This window comes from Vulpes lagopus, chromosome 10, assembly GCF_018345385.1.
Source record: "Vulpes lagopus strain Blue_001 chromosome 10, ASM1834538v1, whole genome shotgun sequence".
NCBI lineage: Eukaryota > Metazoa > Chordata > Mammalia > Carnivora > Canidae > Vulpes > Vulpes lagopus.
In genome coordinates this window covers 54729207-54756533 of record NC_054833.1, presented here as the reverse complement: position 1 = coordinate 54756533, position 27327 = coordinate 54729207, and the positions used below count along the sequence as shown (strand labels likewise).

General features: G+C 39.0%; 1 protein-coding gene across 10 annotated transcripts in view; it reads left to right on the top strand.

The window, feature by feature from the left end:
* DYNC2H1 (dynein cytoplasmic 2 heavy chain 1) overlaps positions 1-27327 on the top strand; it is a 344376-nt gene that overhangs the window by 305440 nt on the left and 11609 nt on the right. For all 10 annotated transcript variants that reach the window (XM_041770022.1, XM_041770021.1, XM_041770024.1 and 7 more), the window contains one exon: positions 13121-13237. In XM_041770022.1, the coding sequence (XP_041625956.1) occupies positions 13121-13237 (117 nt within the window). The remainder of the gene's footprint in view (positions 1-13120; positions 13238-27327) is intronic.

Below are 27327 nucleotides of genomic sequence, written 5' to 3'. Positions count from 1 at the left end.
ATTGCTTTTATAATAAATAACAGTAGGTAATCACATGCATGTTCCTGACAAAACAAATTAAAAATCTGTGGTGTGCCTGTTCTTGGGGACACCAGCCTTCTCACGCATCAGTAGTGGTGTAGATGTTCTTCCTTGCTCTGTTGGCACATGGTGACTGCTGACCTGATGTGGCACGAGCAGTGCTCCCTCCCTGAAGCCCCCATCAGCTATTCCAGAGTGCGTTACACACAAGTCAGCCATTAAATAAATTCAATGCAAGACTGTAGTTCTTCAACTTAGGTAACCTTAGTCACCTGGCTTTTCAGAAGGTCTGTTTACATAGTTGTAGTTCTCAGTTTAATAGTTTTCATCTCACTATGACTTTCTCAGGTGCCATGTAATTGATATATTATTTGTTGTCTGTCTTACCATTCTAGATTGAATTCTGCCCCTGACCTGTTCAAGCAAGGCTGTGGTTCCCCAAACCAATCAATATTTCAAACCCTCTAGACCTACTTAAGAGAACATGTATGTGTATTGACTTCTAAATCCTGAAGTGGGGGCCTCCTAGATTTCCTCATGACCATTATTGATGTGTTATTAGTTCAATGGCAGTTGTGCAGCATGGCACTGGCACCTGCCTGCACTGGGCTCCTGGTGAGCCTGCCGCCTTGGTCTTGCCCATGGCTGTGTGGGGTTTGCTCCTGCAGACATGGGAGACCCCGGCTTCCCCCTTTACTACCAACACCAGCACACACAGAAAGCAAGATACTGGGTTCTCTGCCTTGCTCAGTCAGGCTTAGTACGTGCATTGAGGGCTTCCTGAGCATGCACAGCCCCTAGGCTACCTACCAGCTGCCCTTCCTGTGGGCTAGGTGTGGTCCTACAGCCACTTGGGTTTGCCCCATGATTCCACTGTTTGGAAGTAAGGTTTCACCTGTGCTCATCAGAACAGGGAGTCAGGAGCTGTAGATGCATACTCCCCTGAGGGAGCAAGTGAGGGAGAGCTACGGGCTGTGGTTTACTGGCCCTGCAGTGGAAAATCTGCCAAAAAAAAACCAAAACTCCTTAAATCCTTCAGATTAAGACATGTATTTAAGATAGTTTTCACTTGTAAAACTGAGCACTTGATGTCACTATCTTCCTGTGGTCATGTTACCCTCCAGTGGGGGATTGTTCACAAATGGGACCCTGAGTGCCAGGTGCACAGGCCTCACCCTGTGGATCACTAACTCACCTGACAAAACCAGTTCAACAAAAATGTTTTTTCTTGGGACACCTGGGTGGCTCAGTTATTGGGCATCTGCCTTCCGCCCAGGGCATGAGCCTGGAGTCCCAGGATTGAGTCCTGCATTGGGGTCCCTGCATGGAGCCTGCTTCTCTCTCTGCCTCTGTGTGTGTGTGTGTGTGTGTGTGTCTCATGAATAAACAAAATCTTTTAAAAAAAAAAAGGGGGGGGGGTTTTCTTGAGAATTTAAGTGACTGAACCAACCAGGGGTTTTGAATTAGTTCCATATTCTCATAGTAACAGCTTTGAATGTCTTCCTGTATTTCCACCAGTTTAAAGGATTTTTAATTCTCAGTTGACTGTACTGTTTAATTTGCTTTGCCAACTTAATGATATTTTCTCACGCTGATCAAATACAGCAGGTTGAGAACTGGCTGAAATTTCCTGTTTTGCGAGTCTCTGTTCTGTGAAACTTTATGGCTTCAATTGAGTATAGTGAAAAAAATCAGCGTGCTGGGATTCTGTACTAAGTTCCATTGACTGTTCTGTCCTTCCCCAGCTTTCAAAAACTTGTAAGAAACCTGTTGACAGTTCTATCTGCACTATAACTATCCTTTCCTTTCCTTAACTGTATCAAGCCATACATGTAACTTATTTTTTAAAATAACATTTATTTGAGAGAGAGAGAGAGAGAGAGAGAGAGAGAGAGAGAGAGCGTGCTAGCCTGCAAGCAGGAGCAGGGGGAGGGACAGAGGGAGAAGAAGACTTCCTGCTGAGCAGGGAGCCCGACACAGGACTCAATCCCAGGACCCTGAGATCATGACCTGAGCTGAAGGCAGACCTCCACCGACTGACCCACCCCGGCGCCCCATCCATACATGTAACTTTGTATCTTCTTTCTTTTAACTACATATTTCCTATTAGTTACATTAAAAGAGGTAGATGAAATAATTTTAATATTTTATTTAAACATGAATATATATAAAATATTTCCTTAACATGTAATAAATATATTTAAATTATGAATGGTACACATTGTCCCTTTGGACAACTGATCTTTTTCTTTGTACAGAGCCCTTGAAATCCAGCAAATAATCTGTATTTTTACAGCAATCTCATTTCCGGCTAGAAACATTTCAAGTGCTCAGTAGCCACATGTGGTGGGGTGGTTAGCCTACTGGATAGTAGCTCTGGAAAGAAAAGGTAGTTTCCCAGAGAAAATTTTAAAATCCCTCTAGTGTTCAAGATTTTCTCAATTATTTTTAATATTTTTTATTAAATATTTCAAACAAATCTAGAAGGAGAATAGTAAAATTAGTCTGAATGTTGAAAGTTCTCAAGATTTAGGACGTTCTTATTTTAACTTTTTTTTCATTTTTAATAGAAGATAGTTGACATACAGTATATTAGTTTCCAATAGACAACATAGTGCTTTGACAATTATATACGATAGAAAATTGTGATGAGCATCATAATAAGTGTTACCATGGAGTTATTACAGTCTTACTGTATAGTCTATCATGTACTTTCTCCATCTCCATGACTCCTTTATTTTATAACTAGAAGTTTGTACCTCTTCATCCCTTCACTTATTTTGCTTATCCTCCCATGTCCCTCCCTTCTGACAACCACCAGTCTGTTCTCTGTATTGATGAGTCTGTTTGTGGTTTTCTTTGTTCATTTCTTTTGTTTTTTAGATTCTACCTATATGTATATTCCTCTGGTGTTTCCCTTTTTCTGTCTGATTTATCATGCTTAACCTAATAATCTCTAGGTCAGCCGTGTTGTCATGACTAGCAAGACTTCCTTCTATCTAATGGCTGGATAATACTCTAATGTGTTTATAGACCATATCTTTATTCATGCACCTACTGATGGACACTGACAGTTCCCACATCTTGTCTAATGTAATAATGCTGCAGTAAACATAGGGGTGCAGTCTCTCTTTGAATCAGTATTTTTGTTTTCTTGGGGTAAATACCCAGTAGTGAATAATAATAATAATACCCAGTAGTGAATAATAATAATAATAATAACAACAACAACAACAGGAGTAATTGGATTAATGGTATTTCTATATCTAATATTTTGAGGAATCTTGTTACTGTTTTCCACAGTAACATTCCCACCAACAGTGCAGGAGGAGGATTCCCTTTTCTCTACATCCTCTCCAACACTTAGTATTTCTTGGCATTTAATCACCATCCATTCTGATTTGGATGAAGTGATAGCTCATTGTGGTTTTGACTGCATTTCCTTGTTGATGAATGATGAATGAATGAAGAAATGTCTGTTCAGGTCCTCTGCCCAGGTTCTTTAATCAGGTTCTTTGTTTCATGTGTGTGTGGTTGGTGTTGAACTCTGTAAGTTCTTTAAATACTTTGTATATTAACCCCATATTGAAAATATCATTTGCAAATATGTTCTCCCATTCAGCAGGTTACCTTTTCATTTTGTTAATGGTTTCCTTCACTGTGGAAAACTGCTTTAGTTTGATGTGGTCCCAATAGTATATTTTTTGCTTGTGTTTCCATAGTCTGAGTTGACAGGTCAAGAAAAATGTTGCTAATAAAGCTAATGTCCAAGAGTTTTACAGCCTATATTTTCTTTCAGAAGATTTATTGTTATCGGCGAAGAGGGAGAGTTTGACTTCTTCTTTGCCAATTTGAATGCCTTTAATGTCTTTTTGTTGTCTGATTGCTGAGGCGAGGACTTCCAGTACTATGTTGAGTAGCAGTGGTGAGAGTGGACATCCCTGTCTTGTTCCTGATCTTAGGGGAAAGGCTCCCAGTGCTTCCCCATTGAGAATGATATTTGCTGTGGGCTTTTCGTAGATGGATTTTAGATGTTCCCTCTATCCCTGCACTCTGAAGAGTTTTGATCAGGAATGGATGCTGTATTTTGTCAAATGCTTTCTCTGCATCTAATGAGAGGATCATATAATTATTGGTTTTTCTCTTGCTGATATGATGAATCACATTGGTTGTTTTACGAGTGTTGAACCAGCCTTGTGTCCCGGGGATAAATCCATGGTGAATAATTTTCTTAATGCATTATTGGATCCTATTGGCTAGTATCTTGTTGAGAATTTTTGCATCCATGTTCATCAGGGATATTGGTCTATAATTCTCCTTTTTGGTGGGGTCTTTGTCTGGTTTTGGAATTAAGGTGATGCTGGCCTCATAGAACGAATTTGGAAGTACTCCATCTCTTTCTATCTTTCCAAACAGTTTTAGTAGAATAGGTATGGTTTCTTCTTTAAACGTTTGATAAAATTCCCCTGGGAAGCCATCTGGCCCTGCACTTTTGTGTTTTAGGAGGTTTTTGATGACTGCTTCAATTTCCTCCCTGGTTATTAGCCTGTTCAGGTTTTCTATTTCTTCCTGTTCCAGTTTTGGTAGTTTGTGGCTTTCCAGGAATGCGTCCATTTCTTCTAGATTGCCTAATTTATTGGCGTATAGCTGGTCATAATAAGTTTTTAAGATCGTTTGTATTTCCTTGGTATTAGTGGTGATCTCTCATTTCTCATTCATGATTTTATTAATTTGAGTCTTCTCTCTCTTCGTTTTAATAAGGCTGGCTAATGGTTTATCTATCTTATTAATTCTTTCAAAGAACCAACTCCTGGTTTTGTTAATCTGTTCCAGAGTTCTTCTGGTCTCTATATCATTGAGTTCTGCTCGAATCTTTATTAACTCTCTTCTTCTGCTGGGTGTAGGATCTATTTGCTGTTTTTTCTCTAGCTCCTTTAGGTGCAAGGTTAGCTTTTGTATTTGAGTTCTTTCCAGTTTTTGGATGGAGGCTTGTATTGTGATGTATTTCCCCCTCAGGACTGCTTTTGCTCTATCCCAAAGATTTTGAACGGTTGTATCTTCATTCTCATTAGTTTCCATGAATCTTTTTAATTCTTCCTTCATTTCCTGGTTGACCCTTTCATCTTTTTAGCAGTATGGTCCTTAACCTCCACATGTTTGAAATCCTTCTAAACTTCTTGTGATTTAGTTCTAATTTCAAGTCATTATGGTCTGAGAATACACAGGGGACGATCCCAATCTTTTGGTATCAGTTCAGACCTGATTTGTGACCCAGTATGTGATCTATTCTGGAGAAAGTTCCATGTGCACTTGAGAAGAATGTGTAATTGTAGATTTGAATGGTTTATTTGTGATTTTTCTTGTTTCTTGAGGGAGGCCTGTTATTTTTATAAATTTGACTATTAGGACTGCTTTTGCTGCATCCTAAAGATTTTGAACTATTTGTTTCCATTTTCATTGGTCTGAAGGTAGTTTTTCAGTTTGCTCTTTTATTTGTTCATTGACTCATTGTTGGTTTAGTAGCACATTGTGTAGCCTCCATGTGTGTGTGCTTTCTTGTAATTGGTTTCTAGTTTCATACCATTTTGATCAGAGAGGATACTTGATATGATTCAGTCTTCTAACACTTATTGTGGGCTTGTTTTGTGGTCGAATATGTGATCTGTCTTGGAGAATGTTCCATGTGCACTGGAAAAGAATATGTGTTCTGTTTTTGGATGTAATGTTCATATATATCTGTTAAGTCCATCTGGTTGAATATGTGGTTCAAAGCCACTGTTTTACTAATTTTTCTGTGTGCATATGATCCTTCCATAAATGTAAGTGAGGTGCCAAAAACCCTACTATTATTGTATTACTGTCAATTTTTTTATGCCTGTTGTCATTTGTTTTATATATCTAGGTGCTCCTATGTTAGGTGCGTTGATATTTACAGTTATGTCCTCTTGTTGGATTGATCCTTTTATCATTATGTAATACCCCTCTTTTCTTCTTACAGTCTTTTTTAAAGCCTGTTTTGTCCCAGGGCACCTGGATGATACAATCAGTTAAGCATTTGACTTTTGGTTTCAGCTCAGGTCATGACCTCAGGGTTGTGAGGGTAAGTCCTGCCTTGGATTCCACACTAAGTATGGACCCTGCTTGAGATTCTCCCCCCTCCCCACTCTCTCTCTGCCCTTCCCACTCATGCTCTCTCTCTTTCTCTAAAATAAGTAAATCTTTTAAAAAAAATAAGCCTTTTTTGATCTGGTATAAGTTATTCTGCCCTGGGTTTTTTTTTTCCATCTTCATTTGTATGAAATATCTTTTTCCATACCTTCATGTTCAGTGTATGTGTCTTTATGTCTGAAATTAGTCTCTTGTAGGCACCATGTAGATGGGTCTTGGTTGGGGAAGAGGGTGTTTATCCATCCAGTCACCCAATGCCTTTAGATTATTTAGTCTGCTTACATCTAGTTATTTATAGGTGCCTACTTACTATCATTTTGTTAATTGTTTTCAAGTTAACTAGTTCCTTTCTTCTTCTCTTACTTTCTTTTCATGATTTTCTGTAGTGCTATGCTTGACTTAATTTTCTCTTTACTCCTTGTGTATCTGTTAAACATTTTTAGTTTGTGGTTGCCATGAAGTTCTTATACGACATGTTTATGGCAGTCTGTATTAAGTTGACAGTCAGTTAAATTCAAACACATTCTCAAAGCACTACACTTTTGCTCCTCATCTTTGTTTTTTATATATGGCGTAATATTTTTTATTTTGTGTATCCCTGCACTTATTTTTGTAGATATGATTGATTTTACTTCTTTTGTTTTTCAGCCTTCATACTAGCTTTATAAGTGATTGATCTACTTTCTTAACAGTATGTTTGATTTTACCAGTGAAATTGCTCCTTTAACATTTTCTTCTAGTCTTGGCCTTTTTCTTTCTTTTAAACAAGTTCCTTTAACATTTCTTGTTTGTTTTTTAAAAAGATTTACTTATTTATTTGAGAGAGAAAGGGAGCCCAGGTGGGGAGGAGCAGAGGAAGAGGGAGAGAGAGAATCCTCAAGCAGACTCCCCTCTGAGTACAGAGCACAATGAGCTCAATCAAACGACCCCAAGATTAAGACCTGAGCTGAAGTCAAGAGTTGGCCACTTAAGGAACTGAGCTACCAGGCACCTGCCTCTAATATCTCTTGCAAGGGCTTAGTGGTGGTTAACTCCTGTAACTTCATGTGTCTGTGAACTATCCTTCAATTCTGAAAGATAATTTTGTCATGTATTCTTGGTTGAAGGTGGTTGTTGCTGTTTTATACCCCCCACCCCAGCATTTTGAATATATCATGCTACTACTTACTGGCCTACAAAGTTTCTGCTGAAAAATAATCTGATAGCCTTACAAGATTTCCCTTATATGTAACTACTTGCCTTTCCCTTCCTGCATTTAAAGTTGTCTGGTAGTTAAATTCTGACATGTAAATTATAGTGTGTCTTAGTGTAGACCTTCCTGGGCTCATCTTATTTGGGGCTCTCTGAGCTCCATGAATCTGTGTTTTTTGTTCTGCATACTAGGAAACTTTTCAACTATTATTTCTTCAAATTTTCCCCTTTCTCTTTCTCTTCTTCTGGAACCCTATATTGTGAAATGTTAGTGTGCTTGATGTTGTCCCAGAGATCTCTTAACTTACTCTCTTTTTTTTAGATTTTTTTCTTTTTGCTGTTTAGCTTGGATGGTTTCTACTACCCTGTCTTCCAGGTTGCTTATCCATTCTGCATCCTCTGATCTGTTGTTGATTCCTATTAGTGTATTTTTCACTTCATTGTTGTATTCTTCAGTTCTGATTTTTTTTTTACATTTTCTTTTTTTTAAATCTTTTTTTATGTTTTCAATCTCTTTCAAGTTTTCACTGAATTCTTCTACTCTTCTCTCAAGTCCAGTGAGTAACTTTATCACTTTTACTTTGAACTCTTTATCAGGTAAAGTGTTTATCTGTGTTTCATGTAGTGCTTTTTCTGGGGTTTTGTTATTCTTTCTTTTGGAACATATTTATCTCCTCATTTTATCTGACTCTCCGTTTTTGTTTCTTTGTATTATGTAGTTCAGCTATGTGTCCATCCCAGTCTTGATGTTAGAGGCCTTATGTAGAAGGCATCCTATGTGGCTCAGAAGTGCAATCCTCCTTGTCACCAGAATCAGTCTCTCCAGTGGTGTCCACTGTGTGGGCTACAAGTGCCTTCCTGTCATGACTTTGTGATGTGCTGATGGATAGGCCTGGCCCCCAGTGCTTCTGGCTGCAATGTCTGACTATGACTATTCAATGCATGGCATGGTCAGCAGGACTTGCCTGTAGAATGGCTGTTTGAGAGGCCTGCCAGCAACTGTTGCAAGCATGCTGTGGGTATGGTGAACACTGGTGCAGCTGGCTGAGAGATTTGTCTGCAGTTGTTGCAGCCATGCTGCTGGTGGGGGCTGGGTCCCTCCTCCCTCCCACCGTATCCTACATATGGCAGAAGTCACTTTCAAATGGCTCTGGTCCTGGCCAGGGTGAGCACCAGGTGCATCAGGGCAATAGTTACTTTGGGGGCTGCCAGTCCCAATTGAGACCACCCACCTGGGGCTGGCAAGGTGGCAGCAACTTTGGACTAGTCACTGCCAGAACTGGTCTGCAGGGCAATTCCAGGGTGAGGCAAGCACAGCTACCAAGGTAGAAGAGAGTATCAGAACTGGCTTCTACTAGTATTGGGCCAACTTGACAGATGGAGAGCGAGAAAAATGGCCGCCACAAGAATTTCTGTCTCTGGAGAAAGTCTACCGATTCATGCTCCTGCAACACATGCTCTAAAATTAGTCAGCAAATTTGCCTGCCCTATATGCCACACACCTCTCATGCTGCTGCCTCTGTGCTGGCTCTCATGTGATATTGTGTGCTGACGCTTTAGATGGGAGTCTTTCTTCCCTGTCCCCCTCTGCTTCTCCCAGAGTTAAGCCCCACTGATTTTCAAAGTCAGGAGTTTTAGGGTCTCATATTTCCAATACAGATTCCTAGGGGGCGGTGCCTGATGTGGGGCTTGGTCTCACTGTCACGGAGGACCTCTGCACCCACGTGATATCTGCCCACCTGTGGTTACTGCACCAGGAGTTTGGCCCCTGACTGCATTTCTGCCCCTCCTGCCCTGCTCCATGTGACTTTTCCTTCGTGTCTTAAACTGCAGAAGAGCATTTCTGCTAGTTGTCTTCTCATTTTCAGAGAGTAACATTTTCTGTAGTTGTGGTTTGGTGCCTCCAGGGAGGAGATGAGCTCCAACTTCATCTTGCCAAGCTCTCTCCACAAATCAGTTTCTTGAAAAAAAAAAAAAAATCTCAGTAGGGAAAAGAGAAAGTAGGCCAAGGATTTTAGCAGGCAACTTATATGAAGGGCAAGCAGAAATAGCTAATAAGCATAAAATACTTTTCACTAGTAATCAGGAAATGAAATGAAATTCAAAATTTGATACTATAGATACTATAATGGCATAATTTTTAAGTGTCAGCAGACCAAGTATTAGCCAGCATGTGGCATAACGTAGATCCCATATGGGACAATAAGCCACAGATGATTAGTGTGATTTGGGGGAACAGTTTGATGCTGTTAAGTAAAATTGTGATCAGTCTGTGGAAAAATTTATGGTGATGTGTTTGAAGACATGTGTACCATAATGTTTATTGGAGTGGTATGATAGTAAGCCATCAGACATGACTTAGATGTTCATCAGCAAAAGCATAAATAATTTGTCGTATGTTAATACAACAAACATTTTGCAGCTGTTCAAGATGAAAGCCAGGCTGGATGTTCCTGGACCAATGACGAAGGAAAAGATAGGGTTGAAAATGATGTATCAAGTGTGTTACCCTTTTTCTACAGTTTGTGGGAACATGAAAAACCACTATTTATTGCTTGTGGGTACCTACGTATTTAGCAATTATATAAAGGTAAATTCCAGATAATGATGTGGTCTGGTGAGGGCAGAAGAGTGGGAAAGGCAAAGTATATAGAGAGGACCTCAACTACATCTATTATGGTTTATGTGCTTAGAAATATGGGATAAACATGGCTGTGTGTTAAAGTCTAATAATACTGAGTGGTAGGAACATGTACATTTAAAAAATATTTCTCTGCATGATATATTTTTATTTTTAAAAGGGGGTTTATGATAAATAATGCCATATAATTTATCAAAATAAAATTCAGGTTTTAATATCAAATTTACCATGAAATCCAAGACAAATTTAAGTTCAAGTCAGAAGTATTTAGGAAACTCAGCATCATATATGAAACTAATGGCTTTACTACTGTTTTTAGTGAACTGTTGCTAGCCCCTTTTGAAGTAAGAAGCTAAGAGTTCTGTAAGATCTTATGAGTAGCCCTTTCCAAGTAGATTTGGTAGTTAGTATTTGGAGTAAACTTACATAATTATGGTCAGCCTGGTTTGCACTAACCCTTACATGGTTTTGAAACTGTGAACAAAACCAGGTGTGTGTGTGTGTGTGTGTGTGTGTGTGTGTTTAATTTCTCTTACTTCTCCAGTTGCCTGTTTTTAATCAGAGATTCAAGTGTAAAATAACATTTGGTGCAGATTTTTTCTCTATGGTTTAATGATTTTCTGTTTCTTCTATTAAATTGAAAGCCAGGTATTTATAATTATAAGCAAGAGTAATTAAAGAAAGTCATATAATAAAAGGACATGTATATTTAGACCCCTTTCACTTAATACTGGGTTTCACTCAAACAGTGCATTTGTGCAGATGTTGGGAGAAGGCAGCCTCAGGGATGCGGCTTTTTTAATATAATGTAAACAAGTGAGCTCTGATCTCAGTAATTATTAATAATCATTTCTTTGAGGGGTACCTGGGTGGCTCAGTGGCTTAAATGTCTGTCTGCAGCTCAGGTCATGATCCTGGAGTCCTGGGATCGAGTCCTGCATCGGGCTCCCTGCTCCGTGGGGAGTCTGCTTCTCCCTCTGCCCCTCCCCCCTGCTTGCGTGCTCTCTCTCTCTCTCTCTCTATCTCTCTCTCTCAAATAAATAAAATCTTTAAAAAATAAAAATAATTATTTTTTTTTGCATCCAAGAGATATGTGTGCTGCACAATAAAGCATTAATGGCTAAAATAGACTTCTGACAAACTTTTATTAGAAAGTATGAAGTATGCATTCATAAATAAGTACAAATAGCACTTAATATTGTTTATCATTTAATGAAGATGAAGAACAGTGAAAAACTATAGACCATAGTACATAGTAAAGCTGTGGCATTCTCAGCAAGAACTACATTTACAAATTTGCAGGCAGACAAATTAAGCTTGAAACTTGATGGAGGGATCCCTGGGTGGCGCAGCGGTTTGGCGCCTGCCTTTGGCCCAGGGCGCGATCCTGGAGACCCGGGATCGAATCCCACATCAGGCTCCCGGTGCATGGAGCCTGCTTCTCCCTCCGCCTGTGTCTCTGCCCCTCTCTCTCTCTCTCTGTGACTATCATAAATAAATAAAAAAAAATTAAAAAAAAAAAAAAAAAAGAAACTTGATGGAATTTCTAGAAGAGGCCCTAAAAGAACTGTCTTACCTAGAGAGGTTAGCACTGAAATTAGCAGATAACTCTCTAAATTTTAGCACCTTTTCAAGGCCAACTTGCTTTACCAACAAAGTGGCCTGAATATCATTATGTCAGTGCTGTAATTGAGTGTTAAACTTAGGTATTCAGTAATTCTATTTTTGTACCAGCTCTCTCACTAACAAACAGGCTGCTTATCTTTTCTATGGTACAGCAACCTTACTGCAAAATTAGCTATTCAAAATTATTTGTCAAGGCATATCTACTAGTACCTTCTCACATCTATACCACAGCCTAAAACTCATCCTCAGCTAAATTATAGTAAGTCTTCCATCATCTCAATTCTATAGCACTTCTATTGAGCATGATAAAACCTTAAAGTACAATGTAATATTTATAAGATTGTTCTGTATTGGGCCACCTGGGCAGGGCAATCAGTTAACCATCTGACTCTTGGTTTCAGCTCAGGTCATGATGTCAAATGGTTGTGAGATCAAGCCCCATGCCAGGTTCCACATCCAGCATGGAGTCTGCTTGAGATTCTCTCCCTTCCCTGCCCGACCCTCTCCACTACTCAAATGTTCACTCTCTCTCTCTAAAATAAATCCTGGGTGGCTCAGTTGGTTGAGCATCTGCCTTCAGCTCAGGTCATGATCCTGGCATCCTAGAATTGAGCTCCTGCTCAGGGCTCCCCTGAGTGCTTCTCCCTCTGCCCCTCCCCCTGCTCATGCTCTCTCTCAAAAAAATAAATAAAATATTTTTAAAAAATCTTTTTTAAAAAAGATTGTTCTGTATATTCTACACAAATTCACATTATGAGACTATAGTTGTGGCTCAAAATACAAAGTACTGACTTGACCTTTGTTGCCTTTAGATAAACTCAGGGTAGAGTAACACTTAGAAACTAAATGAATACTTTTACAGAATAAATATGAAATTAATATTATCAAAATAGTTCTATTTTTATTTTCATAATTCCCTGAATGTACACCAAAGTCAATCTAGAAAAAGAGATTAACTCTTTTTTATTATTCTTTCAGCCCTACACAGCATGTCACAGATCATTTGCATTCAATTTTCTGAGCTTTGTTCTGTTCTTTAAAAAAGGATGTCAAAACTCCAAGCAGGGAACACACATTCTTCTTTAATTATGCTTTTTCACCGTTGAAGAAAGACTAACTTTTTGGCATTTTCTATTATGCTTCTACTAATCTGATACCAACATGCCTGTAGCTGTAACTGATGACATATTAAGTATTCCTAACCTATCTGCTAAATAAATAGACACAGACAAAAAAGTATACACTAAAATTGATAATTCTATCTGTGGCAAGATCACCGTGAACAGTGGTGCAGGTCTTCACCTTTTTTGTTCTTGGATTAAATGCCATCATCTTTGTTCTCAGAAAGCTTGGCATACACTGTCACAATGGAACGTGTGTTGCCTTTCCTCCTGAGATAGGACATAGTAACTCCTGACATTTCAACTCCTGACTTGAATGTAGATTTCAGAGGTCTGCTTATTTCCATGACAGATGGGCGGCTTGCTTCTGGAAGGCTGCAGTTTTGACGGGAGCCGGCTCTCTGAAAACCACCACGATTCTCCAAGCGTGTCACCAGTTCTCCCTTGCTGTGTGGGCTGGATTCCCCAGGTAAGGCAGCCCTGCCTTCGGGATCAATAGTCTCGGCCTAGGTATTTTTTGTTTACTTTCTAATCTCACCTGCATTTGAACAAATTTATAGTGTCCTTTATAATGTTTAAATGTATGGGACATTTTAAAATCTTTGTTATGGAAAGAATAGCATTATAGTTTTCAATTTCTAAGTAATGTATATATACCCTGCTAAGAGCAAAAGCTTTTAATGGTAATATGGGTTACCAAGTATTATGTATTAGCCATGCAGAAATCGACAGACAGTGTGGACAGGCTAATACACACCTGTTGTACTGTGGCCCTCTGCTGGGAATAGGTAGATGAAGAAAACAGGTCTTTTTTTCTTTCTTTCTTTCTTTCTTTCTTTCTTTCTTTCTTTCTTTCTTTCTTTCTTTCTTTCTTTCTTTCTCTTTCTTTCTTTCTTTCTCTTTTTCTTTCTTTCTTTCTTCTTTCTTTCTTTTTTCTTTTTTTTTTTTTTTCTAATTCGAGTATAGTTGGTACACAGTGTCAGGTCAGTTTTGGATGTGCCACAAGGTGAGCTATGCCCACCACGGTTAGAGCTGCCACCTGCCCCTATAGGGCACTGTCACATCACTGTTGACTCCATCTCCTTTGCTGTCACATTCATCCCCACGACTCATTCCATAGCTGAGGGCTGGACCCACTACTCCCTTCACCCATCTTGCCCATCCCTCCACCCCCTACCCTCCACCAACCACCAGATTGTTTTCTGTATTTAGGGGTCTATTTCTATATTGTTTAATTGGTTCATTTGCTTTGTTTCTTAGATTCCACATAGAGATCAAATCATATGGTGTTTGTCTTTCTCTACCTGACTTCACTTATCATAACACCCTTACACTTTATCCATATTGTCACAAGTGGCAAGGTGTTACTCTTTTTTGTGGCTGTGTGTGTATGCAAGAAGCACTATCCATCTGCTGTGCTGTCAGTAGACAGTGATGCTGCATCTGTGTCATGGTGTTGTAAAGAATGCAACAATAAACAGGAAGTGTGTGTCTTTTCAAGTTAGTGTTTTTGTTCTTGAGTAAATATGCAGAAGTGGAATTGCTGAAAAGTTATAATATTTCTACCTTTAATTTTTTAGGCAACATCATTACTATTTTCCACAGTGGCTGCACCAGTGTGCATTATTCCCAGCAATAGTGAACAAAGGTTTCTTTTTTCCACATCCTCATCCGCACTTGTTATTGCTCATCTTTTTTATACTAACCATTCTGACAGGTGTGAGGTAATCTCTCATTGTGCTTCTTTGATTTGCAGTTATTTGATGACAGTAACATTGAGCATCTTTTCATGTGTCTGTTGCCATTTGTATGTTTTCTTGGAAAAATATCTACTCAGGTCCTCTACCTATTCTTTAATCAAATTATTTGTTTTTCAGGGATTGGGCTGTAGAGTTTCTTTGTATATTTTGGATATGAATCCCTTATCAGATATATCATTGCAAATATCTTCTTTCATTCAGTAGGCTGCCTTTTTGTTGTGTTGATAGCTTTATTTGCTGTGCAGAATCTTTTTATTTTGGTGTAGTTCCAGTAGTTCACTTTTTACTTTGTTTCCCTTGCCTGAGGAGACATACCTAGAAAAATGTTGCTAAGACTCATAACAAAGATCTTACTGCCTGTGTTTGCTTCTAGGAGTTATATGGTATCAGGTCTCACATTTAAGTTTTTAACCCATTTTATTTTTGTGTATGGTGTAAGAAAGTAGTCCAGTTTCATTCTTTTGCAGGTAGTAGTTTTCCCAGCACCATTTGTTGAAAAGATAATCATTTTTAAATTGTGTATTCCTGTATCCTCTTTCATAATTAATTGACCATGCGAGCGTAGGCTGGGCTGTCTGTTCTTGATCTGTTTGTCTCCTTGTGTTAGTACCATACTGTTCTGATTACTACAGCTTTGGTGGTATATCTTGAAATCTGGAATTGTGACACCTTCAACTTGGTTCTTCTTTCTCAAGATTGCTTTGGCTATTTAGTGTCTTTTATGGCTCCATACGAATTTTAGGATTGTTTGTTCTAGTTCTATGAAAAATACTATGGGTAATAGGGATTGCATTGCATCTGCAGATTACTGTGTGGGCATTTTAACAATATTTTTCCAATCCATGAATCTGGTATATATTTACATTTGTTTGTGTTCTCTTGAATTTCTTTCATCAGAGCTCTATCGCTTTTGATTACTCATATTTCACCTTTTTGGGTAAGTTTTTCCTGGGTATTTCTTTCATTTTGGTACAATTATAAGTGCAATTGTTTCCTAAGTTTCTCTGCTACTTAGTTATTAGTCCACAGAAATGCTACAGACTTCTGTATATTCATTTTGTATCTTGCAACTTTGCTGAATTCATTTATTTTATTGTTTTTTGTTTTTTGGTTTTTTTTTTTTTTTTTGGTAGAGTCTTTAGGGTTTTCTACCTGTAGCATCCATGTCATCTGCCAACATTGACAGTTTTACTTCTTTACCATGTTGGATGCCATTTGTTTCTCTTGTCTGTTTGTTATGTTTAGGACTTCCAGTATTACTTTGAATAAATGTGGCAGTAGTAGACTTCTTGCCCTGTCCCTAATCTTAGAGGGAAAACCCTGTTACCATTGAGTCTAATATTAGCTGTGGGTTGGTCCTACAAGGTCTTTATTATGTTGAGGTATATTCCCTCTAAACAAGCCCCTTCTGTTGAGAGGTTTTTTTCATGAATGGATGTTGAATTTTTTTGCTTTTTCTGCATCTATTGAGATGATCACATGATTTTTAGCCTTCATTTTGTTAATGTGGTGTATGCAGATCATTGAACCATTCTCACATCCCCAGAATATATCCCACTTGATTGGTGAATGATCTTTATACTGTATTGTTTGCTGAATGTCATTTGCTAGCATTTTGTTAAGGATTTCTGCATCTATATCCTTTGGGGATATTGGCCTGTAGTTCTCTTTTTTTGTAGTGGCTTTGTCTGATTTTGGTATCAGGGTTATGGTGGTTTCATAGAATGAATTGGAAAGCTTTCCTTCCTCTTTGATTTTTTGTGATAGTTCGGGGAGGATATTAAATCTTATATAAATGTTTGGTAGAATTTACATGAGAAGCTATCAGGCCCTGGACTTTTATTTGTTGGGAGCTTTATGGATTACTAATTCAATTTCATTATGAGTACACAGTCTGTTCAGATTTTCTACTTCTTGATTCATTCTTAGAAGATTTGATGTTTCTGGGAATCTTTCCATTTCTTCTAGATTGTCCAATTTGCTGGCATATAATTTTTCATAGCAGTATTATATAGTCCTTTGATTTTATATATTTGGGTCCTCTCTTTTTCTCTTGATGAGTCTGGCTAAAGATATATCAATCTTGTTCATCTTTTTAAAGAACTAACTCTTGGTTTCATTGATCTTTTCTAAATTTTTTAGTCTTTATTTCATATATTTCTACTCTCACCTTTATTTTTTCTTCTTTCTACTAACTTAGTTTTTTTTTTTTTTCCATTCCTTTAGGTGTAAAGTTAGATGGTTTGAGGTTTCTCTTGGCCTGCATCACTTTAATTACCCTTTTTTAGAACTGCTTTGGTTGTGTGCAGATGTTTTTGTACTATACTTTAATTTTCATTTGTTCCCATGGGTTTTTTTTATTCCTTTTAGATTTCTTCATTGACTCCTAAGTAGCATGCAACTTAGCTTCTACCTGTTTGTGTTTTTTTCAAATTTTTTCGTATAATTCAGAAAATAAACTTGATATGATTTCACTTGTCAGTGGACTTATTTTGTTGACTAATAGTTGATCTCTTATAGAGAAAACTTCATGCCCACTTGAAAAGAATGCTTTCTGTTGTTTTTGCATGGAATGTTCTGTATATATCTGGTCTTACATGTCATACAAAGAAATGGTTTTATTTGTTTTCTGCCTGGATGATCTCTCCATTGATGTAAATGGTGTGCTGATGTTCCCAACTATTATTGTGTTGTATCTGCTCATGTTTGCTTTGTATTTAGTGTTGGAGTATTGGGCACATAGTCACTATTGTTATATGCTTTTGTTAGAATGATCTTGCTATCATTGTGCAGCACCCTTCTTTGTCTTCTACGATCTGTTTTAAAGTCTGTTTTGTCTGACATACATGTCACTACCTTGGAGTTTTTCCTGCTTCTATTTTCGTGGATTGTGTTTTTCTCTCCATTTTCAGTGTGTATATGTCGTGGGGTCTAGAGTGAGTCTTCCACAGGGCAGCATAGAGATGGGTCTTCTTGCACTATCCATTCATTCACCCTGTGTCTTTTGATTGGAGCATTTGAACCATTTCCATATAAAGTAATTATTGAACAAAATGACAGGACATTATTATCATCATTTTCTGGTTGTATTTGTAGTTCTTTCTTGTTTCTTTCATCCTCTATTTCCTTGTGACAAAGGACTTTCCAGAGTGTTAATTTGACTTTCCCTTTATTTTTTGTGTATCTGTTGAATGTTTTCATTTTGCAGTTACCATGAGGTTCATATACAGGATCCTAAGTGGATAGCAGTCTGTATTGTGTTGATGGTTACATAAAGTTAGAGCATATTCTAAAATAATTTCATTTTTACTCAGCTCCTTGACGTTTTATGTGTATGATGTCATATTTTGTATATTTTTGATGTTCCTTAATTTCTAAGATAATTACTACTTTTTTTCACCTTCATACTAGCTTTTTATGTGATTGCTCTATTATCGTTGCTATACGTTTGCTGTCATTGATAAAATCTCTTTCATTCAGGTTTTGTCTGATTATAGCCACTTCCTTTTCCCCTTAAAGAAGTCATTTCAACATTTCTTTTAAAGCCTGTTTTTAATAGCGATTAACTCCTTTGGTAAACTCTATATCTCCTTCAATTCTTTTTTTAAAAGATTTTATTTATTTATTTATTCATGATAGACAGAGAGAGAGAGAGGCAGAGACACAGGCAGAGGGAGAAGCAGGCTCCATGCAGGGAGCCCGATGTGGGACTTGATCCCTGGTCTCCAGGATTGCTCCCTGGGCCAAAGGCAGGCGCTAAACCACTGCGCCACCCAGGGATCCCCTCTCCTTCAATTCTGAATGATAAACTTGTGGAGTGGAGTATTCTTGGTTCTAGGTTTTTCCCTTTCATCACTTAGAATATATCTTGTACCTCCAATCTGGCCTGCAAAGATTATTGAAAAATCAGCTGACAGCCTTGCGCGGTTTCCCTGTATGTAACTAGTTGCTTCTCTCTTGCTGCTTTTAAAATTCTATCTTTATATTTAATCTTCAGCATATTAATTGTTGTTTCATGGTGTAGACCTCCATAGGTTCATTGTGTGTGGAGCTTTTTGTGCTTCCTGAGCCTGGATGTCTGTTTCCTTCCCCGGGTTAGGGAAGTTTTCAGCTACTATTCAAATAAGTTTTCTGCCCCCCTCTCTCTCTTTTCTGAGGCCCCTATAATACACGCTGTCCAGAAGATCCCTTAATTTGTCCTCATTTTTTAAAAGTCTTTTTTCTTTTTGCGGTTCCACTTGGGATACCCTGTCTTCTAAGTAGTTGACCCATTGTTCTGCATCTGCTAATCTGCTACTGATTCCCTCTATAGTTTTCAATTCAGTTATTGTTTTCAATTCTGATATTTTTAATTTTCTCTTTGTTAAAGTTCTTACAGAGTTCATCTACTCTCCTCCCTAGTCCAGTGAGTATCATTAGGATCATTACTTTGCTTGCCTCCATTCTGTTTAGTTCTTGAGGATTTTGTCTTATTCTTTCATTGGGAGCATATCCTTCCTGTATTCCTATGAATTAGCAGACAGCTATTTCTCTTACACTGAAGTGGTCTTGGGTATGGTCATCCCCTGTGTAGACTATGTGCCTGGCGACTATGGCTGAGAAGTCTGGGGACACTCTGTGCAGGGGCTGCCCTGGTGGAATGGCCATAGCTAATGTGGGCACAAGCTGGGGCCATCCCAGCTCTCTTCACACAGAGGGCACCTGGCAGTACAGCAAGCAAGCTGGGGTATTCTGGGTGATCTATTCCAGGGAGTGCCATGACGAGTTATCTGGAGCCAAAGTGGTACAGGCCTGGAGTGTGTGGGGGTGCTCTGCACCTTCGTCAACATGGTGCTACAGCTGGAGCTACAATGAGTGCTGACTAGGGGTGTCCCAGTGTGTGTCAGCCTGGGACAGCTTTAGGGGGGATTCTTGGGGCTGGTTTGGTGAGGTAGCAGGCTGGCAATGGTACCTAGACTATGTTGCCATCTGTGCTGTCAAGGTGGAGGGCAAAACATAATCCATCACGCACCAGCCTCTTCAACCCAGAGAGAGTTCCAGCAGCTTCCTCACCATTTGACAGACATTCTAAGGCTGGATCTTTTCTATTCTAGTTGCTCTTTTAAACTGCTGCTTTTTCCCTGTGACCCAGTGTGTCCAGAGCTGGAATGGGCTGGGGGCCTGGGGCTTGCCGAGGCAGCAGGCTGGTTATGGCACCTGCCTTCGGTGTGCATTCAAGGTGGAGGGGAACATAAACCGTGGGTTGGCAGGACTCTAGGCCTAGTTTCTTTATACTCCAGTTGCCTTTCTAAACCATGGCCTTTTTCTGTGTCTCTGTGCAGAGGAATCAGTGTGTGGCCCTCAGTATGTCCCTCCCCACTGTAGTTCATCATGTTGGAGGATGTTCCCTCTGTTACCTGGTTTCCCACTCTGTTCTCTTTGTGGTCCTCTGCTGTGTTCAATAAGCCTGCAGACCTCCTTCAGGATATGCTTTGAAAATAGCTGATGACTTGGTGTCCATCATGGGATTCAGCGTCATCCTCCATCACCATGTCAGACCCACCCAAAAACTGGAAGAAAAGAGTCTTGACAAAGACTTAGTTCATTAACATTTCCCTCTTTAAAACCCTCAATTATTGAAGAACTTTCAACAGTGAAACTTGGGAGATACTTGCCTTTAAAACAGGACACAGTTGTAGATGAACCATGTGACTCCTACTTACTAAAATTTTAAAATATAAGTATGAATATAAACTTTAAAGTTTTGATTCTACATGTGATGACTAAGATCTATTTCATATACTGCTTACTATAAGAAAAAGTGGTGCATTGAATTTTCCAATAATGATAATTCTCATTATAAAAAATAAAAAGCAACAGAATATTTTTAGGAAACAACAAAATAAGGCTGTAGTAATGATTGGCAGTCATTGGTCCAAGAGCTAAAAGAGGATCCTCTAACCTGAAAGATCAATCCATATTTCTGAAGTATCCCATTTTCCTGCATATTAGCTTTATTGTCTCTAGGATTGGAGTGACTTATCAGATAGAAAAGAGAGCAGTCAATATTTATTTCCATCTGGCTATTATTAACAGGTATGATAACAAAGCTAGAAGTTATATGTAAAAGTTAAGGTTGGAATTTGCAAAGGGTTTTTGACCATAACATATAAAGTTGTATATGATCATAGAGACTAATTCAAATGGATCCAAATTAAGTGTTCATTCTCTGCGAAACAAAATCCATATAATGACTTCAGTGGAGATAAAGGTCGGACATGTATAAGCCCCAGCAAAAAAAAACAGAGTGCAGAGAATAATTGGGTAGTTAGAAATGCAGAAAAGGATAGCTTGGAGCAATACGGACATAATTGGCCAGAAACTGAGTGCAGATCGGGAATGTAGTGTTAGGGACAATGCCAGTCTGTTACTGGGTGGTATGCAAAGCAGCATGATATTACAAGACTCAGAATGTATTGCTTCATAGTATTTTACTTTATCATTTCTATCCTATTTTATTTACCACACTTTAAAAATAATTTAATTAGAAAAAATAGCTCATGTACAGAGAGAGAAAATTAATTTGAGTATTTAGCCAATAAAAGAAATGGCTCAGATACTATGAATTTTTTTACTTTTATGAAAGGGATTTCCTTCATAATGAAAGGATTTGTGGCTGTATTCACTGCTCTATCCCTCCTCCCCAACTTCTCATCCTCTCCTTTACCATGAGCTCTTCCTTCTGTATCAACTTAGCATCTCTGACCATTCTTGTGTGAGAGGAGGCACACTACCGAATGCATTAGCACATAGCATACTGGAGCCCTGCTTCCCTAGCTGATGAGCTGGGGGCTTTGGGCCAAGTTCCAAACCCTCCAATCCAGTTTTCTTATGTGACATTGGAGACAGTGATGTATCTACAGCCCCGGGCTGAGTATTGAATAAGTTTCTGTGTATGTGAAGCATACCTAGCATAGTGCCTCAGATGTGTAGGTCCCACTTGTCCTGATGCTAATATTTTTTAATGTTTTCACATTAGTGAAAACTTCATACAGTGCTTTTGTGTTTACCAAATGCTATCCATCATCATTAAATACTTACATTCCTAGAGTTACACAGACAAATAACTTTCTTCCATCAGAACATTTTGTTAAGTGGGCGAGCAAACAATTATATGACTATAGCTCAGAGTTTTAAGTACAATTTAGAGGTTCATGCAAACTGTCTGGCAGGTAAGGGAGGCCTCAGATGTATGACACATAATTGGATGGAGGAGAGTTGTCCTCAGGGAGGAGGCAGCTTCTCTCAGAACTTGTAGTCACAGTATGAATAAGAAGAGATCCAGGATAAATAGAAGAATGCTAGAGGCAAGGCATTTCACAGAGAAGAAGCAGCATGCTTACATGCAAGGTGGTATGATCTGAGAGCCCTAGGGCATCCTGAGAACTGCAGGTCTGGCACATCTGGGATGTATGGTTCATGTGGGAGGGGATGTAATTAGAAAGGTAGGCCAAGATGGGGTTCTGGTCCAAGATGATGACATAGGAAGACCCTGAACTCATGTCCTCCAGGACACACCAAATCAGTTCCTCCTGAAGACCCTGAGGTCTGGTTGACCATCTCTGCACAACAACTTTGCACACAAATCACATAGAGAATGGCGCAGAGATCCCGTTCTACAGAGACTAAACAGAGAGCAGCAAGAGAGAGGAGACACCGGTAATGAAAGGAACTACCACACTGTGAACTGCAGCAGCTAGGAGTAGCTCTGAGGGACTGTGGTGAGCCGATTCAGCTCCCATTCCAAATGACAGGGGAGCTGCTGCACCACACTCTGGGTAGAAAGGGCTGGGGAGCACCACTGCCTCTTCCACATCTGCCTTCATAGCGCATGTGGGAACAGAGTCCAAGTGCCATGGCCAGTCTTCTACCCACAGTGGGCCCTGCACGCCTAGCCCACATAATTCTCAGGTGTCACACCAAGGTGGTGGCTCCAGCACAATAGACACTGAGATACCCCCTGTTCAGCATTCACCACAGCACTAGTCATTGCACCAAGGGAACAGAGGTGTGTGGTATGTAACCCAGAACACTCCAGGTGGCTTGCTAGGGCTCCCTCAGCTACAACACTCTGAGACCTCCTGGACCAGGACTACTTCAGCTCCAGAGGCCCCACCCAGGTGCCTCCTGCTGAACAGTAACAAGAAAAAAGAATTTTTAAAAATGAGGATAGGTTAAGGAGTATGTTGGACAACATCCAGCAAACATTGGCATTATATGGATCCCAGAAGAAGAAGAAAGAGAATGGGGTGGAAAACTTACCTGGAGAAATAATGAGGGAAGACTTCCCTGCCATGCGGAGGAAGCAGACCTCCACGTCCAGGGAGCACAGAGAGCTCCAGACACAATGACCCCAAGGAGAGCCACACTGTAATCCATAGTCATTAAAATGGCAGAAAGTAGTATCAAAGAATTTTAAAAGCAACCACAGAGCAGCCACGTACATGAGAAACCTCTTAAGGCTCTCAGCTGATTTTTCGGCAAAAACTTTTGATGTCCCAATGAGAATGGCATGATATATTCAAAGTGATGGAAGTTAAAACCTCTAACCAAGAATACTCTACCCAGCAAGTATGTCATTCAAAATTGAGTTAGTTTCCCAGACAATAGTTAAAACAAGTTCATCACCTTAAATCTGGCCCTTCAAGAAATGTTAAACTGGAAAAGAAAATACCATAATTAGAAATAAGAAAATTATGACTAAAACATGGAATAGGGAGTAAAGAAGCAGTTCTTTAAGAGTGTATTCAAACTTAAATGACCATGAACATGATATGGACCACTGTATATTTCAGATCCTATATATGAGCCTCATGCCACCACAAACCCAAAACCTATAAAAGATACACAAAAGATAAAGAAATCCAAGCATAATATACAGAAAATCATCAATCACTAAGAAATAGCCAAGAAGAAAAGCACAGAACAGAGAAGAACTACAAAACAACCCAAGAACAATGAATAGAATGGCAATAATTGATACTGAAAGTGGACGTGGTCTAAATACTTGTCGATAAACACAGGTCGATGAATAGATAAGAAGATAAGGCCTATGAGAGACTCACTTCAGATCTCCAGGCACATACCATTTATGTAGACTGGGGGGAAAGCCAAGGTAACAATACTTGTACAAAATGGACTTGAAAACAGATGGTGACAAGAGTCTAAGAAGGCCATCATGTAATGGTAAAGGGGTCGGTCCATGAGGATGAGGGACAGTTGTATTTAGGCACCCAACATTAGAGCACCTAAATACATAAATATTAGCAGACATTAAACACCAAGGAGACTTCAACACCCCACTTACATCAGTGGAGAGATAATCCTTGCAGAAAATTTGTAAGGAAACTGCCACAAAACAAGTCATAATAAATTGTAGAAGAGTGAAATATTTTTAGGTAACTTGTCAGAACACAAAGGTAGGAAACTATCAATCACAGAAAAAACTAGAACACACACACATGGAAGTTAACATGCCACTAAACAGTGAGTCGTGGAAGAAATCAAAGAGGAAATTAAAAGATAGATGGTGACATATGAAATTGAAAACAGTATATTGTGCACCTGAAACTAATTTAACACTACGTTAACTATACTGCAATTAAGATAATAGTAATTTTTTTAAAAAAAGAAAACATAATAGTCTAAATTCTTTGGAATACAGGAAAAGCAGTTCTAAGAGGGAAAAGCATACCCATACAGGTCTACCTGAAGAAACAAGAAAAATTTCAAACAACCTACCTTGCACCTAAAGGAGCTAGAGAAAGAAGAACAAACAAAACTTCAAACCAGCAGAAGGAAGAAAATAATAAAAGTTAGAGCAGAAATAAATGATAAAGAAACTAAAAAAAAAAAAAAGTACAGCAGCTCAATGAAACCAAAAGATGGTTCTTAGAAATGATTAACTAAATTTATGAATTTCTATCCAGAGTCATAAAAAGAGGGAAGATACAGATGATGCAAATTAACAGAATCACAAAGGATAGAAGAGAAATAACAGCATGGAAATGCAAACGATTTTAAGAAAATATGAAAAATTATACATCAACAAATGGACAACCTAGAAGAAATGGATAAATTCCTAGGAACATATAACCTTTCAAAACTGAAACAAAGTTCAGGACCAGACAGCTTCAAAGGTGAATTCCACCAAACATTTAAAGAAGGAGGAGGAAAAAAAAATAAAAAATATATAGAGGAGGAAGAATGTCCAAATTCATTCTCTGAGGCACCACCCAGATACCAAAACCAGACAGAGATAGCACATAAAAAGAGAAATATAGGCCAGTCTCTCTCATTAGCAAACCAAATCCAACAATATATTTTTAAAAATCATTTACCATAATCAAGTGGGATTTACTCCTGGAATGGAAGGGTGGTTCGATATTTTCAAATCAATCAATGTGACACATCACATCAATAAGAGAAATGATTTTAAAAAAAAAAACATTTCAGTAGATGCAGAAAAAGAATTTGACAAAGTACAACATCCATTCACGATAAAAATACTCCACAAAGAAGTTTAGAGGGAACGTAGCATAGCTCCACATAACAAAGACTGACAGTGAACATCATACTCAATGGTGAAAAACCGAGAGCTTTTCCCTTTGGCTCAGGAACAAGACAGAGATGTCCACTCTCACTGCTTTTATTCAACGTAGTCCTGGAAGTCCTAGCCTCAGCAACCAGACAACAAAAAGAAATAAGAGCCATCCACATTGGTAAGGAAGAAGTCACACTTCCACTGTTTGCAGGTTATGAAATATTATATATAGAAAACCCTGAAGGACCCTACTGAAACTAGAGCTGGTACACAAATTCAGTAAAGTCACAGGATACAAAATCAATATACAGAAATCCATTGGGGTAGCCTGGGTGGCTCAGCGGATTAGCGCCACCTTCAGCCAAGGGCGTGGTCCTGAAGACCCAGAATCAAGTCCCACATGGGGCTCCCTGCATGAAGCCTGCTTCTCTGTCTTGTCTGTCTCTCTCTCTCTGTGTCTCTCATGAATAAATAAATTAAAAAAAAATAAATCCATTGCGTTTCATCAGGGAAATGCACATCAAAATCACAGTGAAATACCACCTCACACCTGACAGAATGGCTAAAATCAAAAACACAAGGAACAACAGAGGATGTGGAGAGAGTCTCATGCACTGCTGGTGAGAATGTCAGTTGATGCATCCACTATGGAAGATAGTATGGAGCTTCCTTAAAAATTAAAAATAGAACTGTCCTGTGATCCAGTCATCACACTACCAGGATTTACCCAAAGGAAATGAAAACACCAATTTGACAAATATACATGCACCCCTATGTTTATTGCAGCATGATTTACGATAGCCAAGATATGCACACAGCCCAGTGTTAGATGCATAAATAGAGAAGATGTCTCTGTATACAATGGTACATTATTCAGCCATGAAAAAGGATGGAATTTGTGCTGTTTATAACAACATGGGTGGACCTAGAGGGTATTATGCTAATTTAAGCAAATCAGAGAAAGACATGCCATATGATTTCACTTGTATGTGGAGTCTAACAAATAAAAGAGAGAAATAGAAACCAGAAACATACCCCAAAAGTACAGAGAGCAAACAGAGCTACCAGAGGGCAAGGGGTTAAGGGAATGGACAGGGGAGAGGAAGGGGTAGCCCTCCAGCTATGGAGTGAAGAAGTTATAGGAATTAGACGCACAGCATAGGGAAGAGAACCAGTGTCACTGGGACAGCGCCATGTGGGGGCAGACTCAGCACAGCACGATGTACAGACCCGCGGGTTCACTGTGCTATGCTCCTGAAACGAATGTATCATTGACTGTCCTTGAGTCAATAAAGAAGGCAGGCACAGACCAAGCAGGACAAGCCCTATAGCCACACCAGGGTGTGTACACCACTTCATAGTCAGTAGGACGCCTCGAAGAGCTTGGAACAGGAGTGTGACAAAAGCAACGTGTGGTTTGAGAGACAGGCTGCTGTCTCCAAGCAGATGGATGCCTGGCTCAGGGTGAAGGCTGTTTGTACCAGTCCTGTGGTTTGTAGAGTAGCAGGTTTTCTCTGTTTTGCTCATGAAGAAACTGACAGGTCAAGTGAGTTATTTTTTAGGGGCCCCACAATGGCAGCAATACTGTCCACAATAACAGTTAACATTTACTTGTGTTGATTATGTGCCAAGCACTGTGTAAAGTGTTTAAAACCCAAATTACTTAGACCTTCCAAGAAAGGTTGAAGTAAGGAATCATCTCCATTTTAAACTAAGAAATTTGAAACGTAAAAACTTGTGCACTTGATCAAGACTACATCGTCAGTAGGTAGGTAGTTAACTTCACAGCCAGGCTTGCTTTCCAATCCTGGGCCTGGTTGTGAGCCAACCTAACAGTACAAACCAGCTGCTGCCTGTCTGGGTGAGGCCCATGGCCATCTGAACTGTGAATGCTGTTTATATTTTTAAAATAGTTGAAAATGACCAGAATTAGTATTTCACGATAGGTGAAAATTATATGAAATTCAAATTTCAGTGCCCATAAATAAAATTTTGGGAGGAAAACAGCCTTGCCCATTTATGTAGACATTATCTATGCTTTCAGACAGCACGGCAGAGTGAGACTCACAAAGCCTAAAATATTATCTGGCCCCTTACAGAAATGTTTGTCACCTCTGTATAAACTTAAACTCTTCAGCTTCTGCTTGAGTGAATGAAGCATTATATTATTTAAGAAAAAGAAAAATTTGGGCAGCTGTCGATGTTTTTAGTATGTTC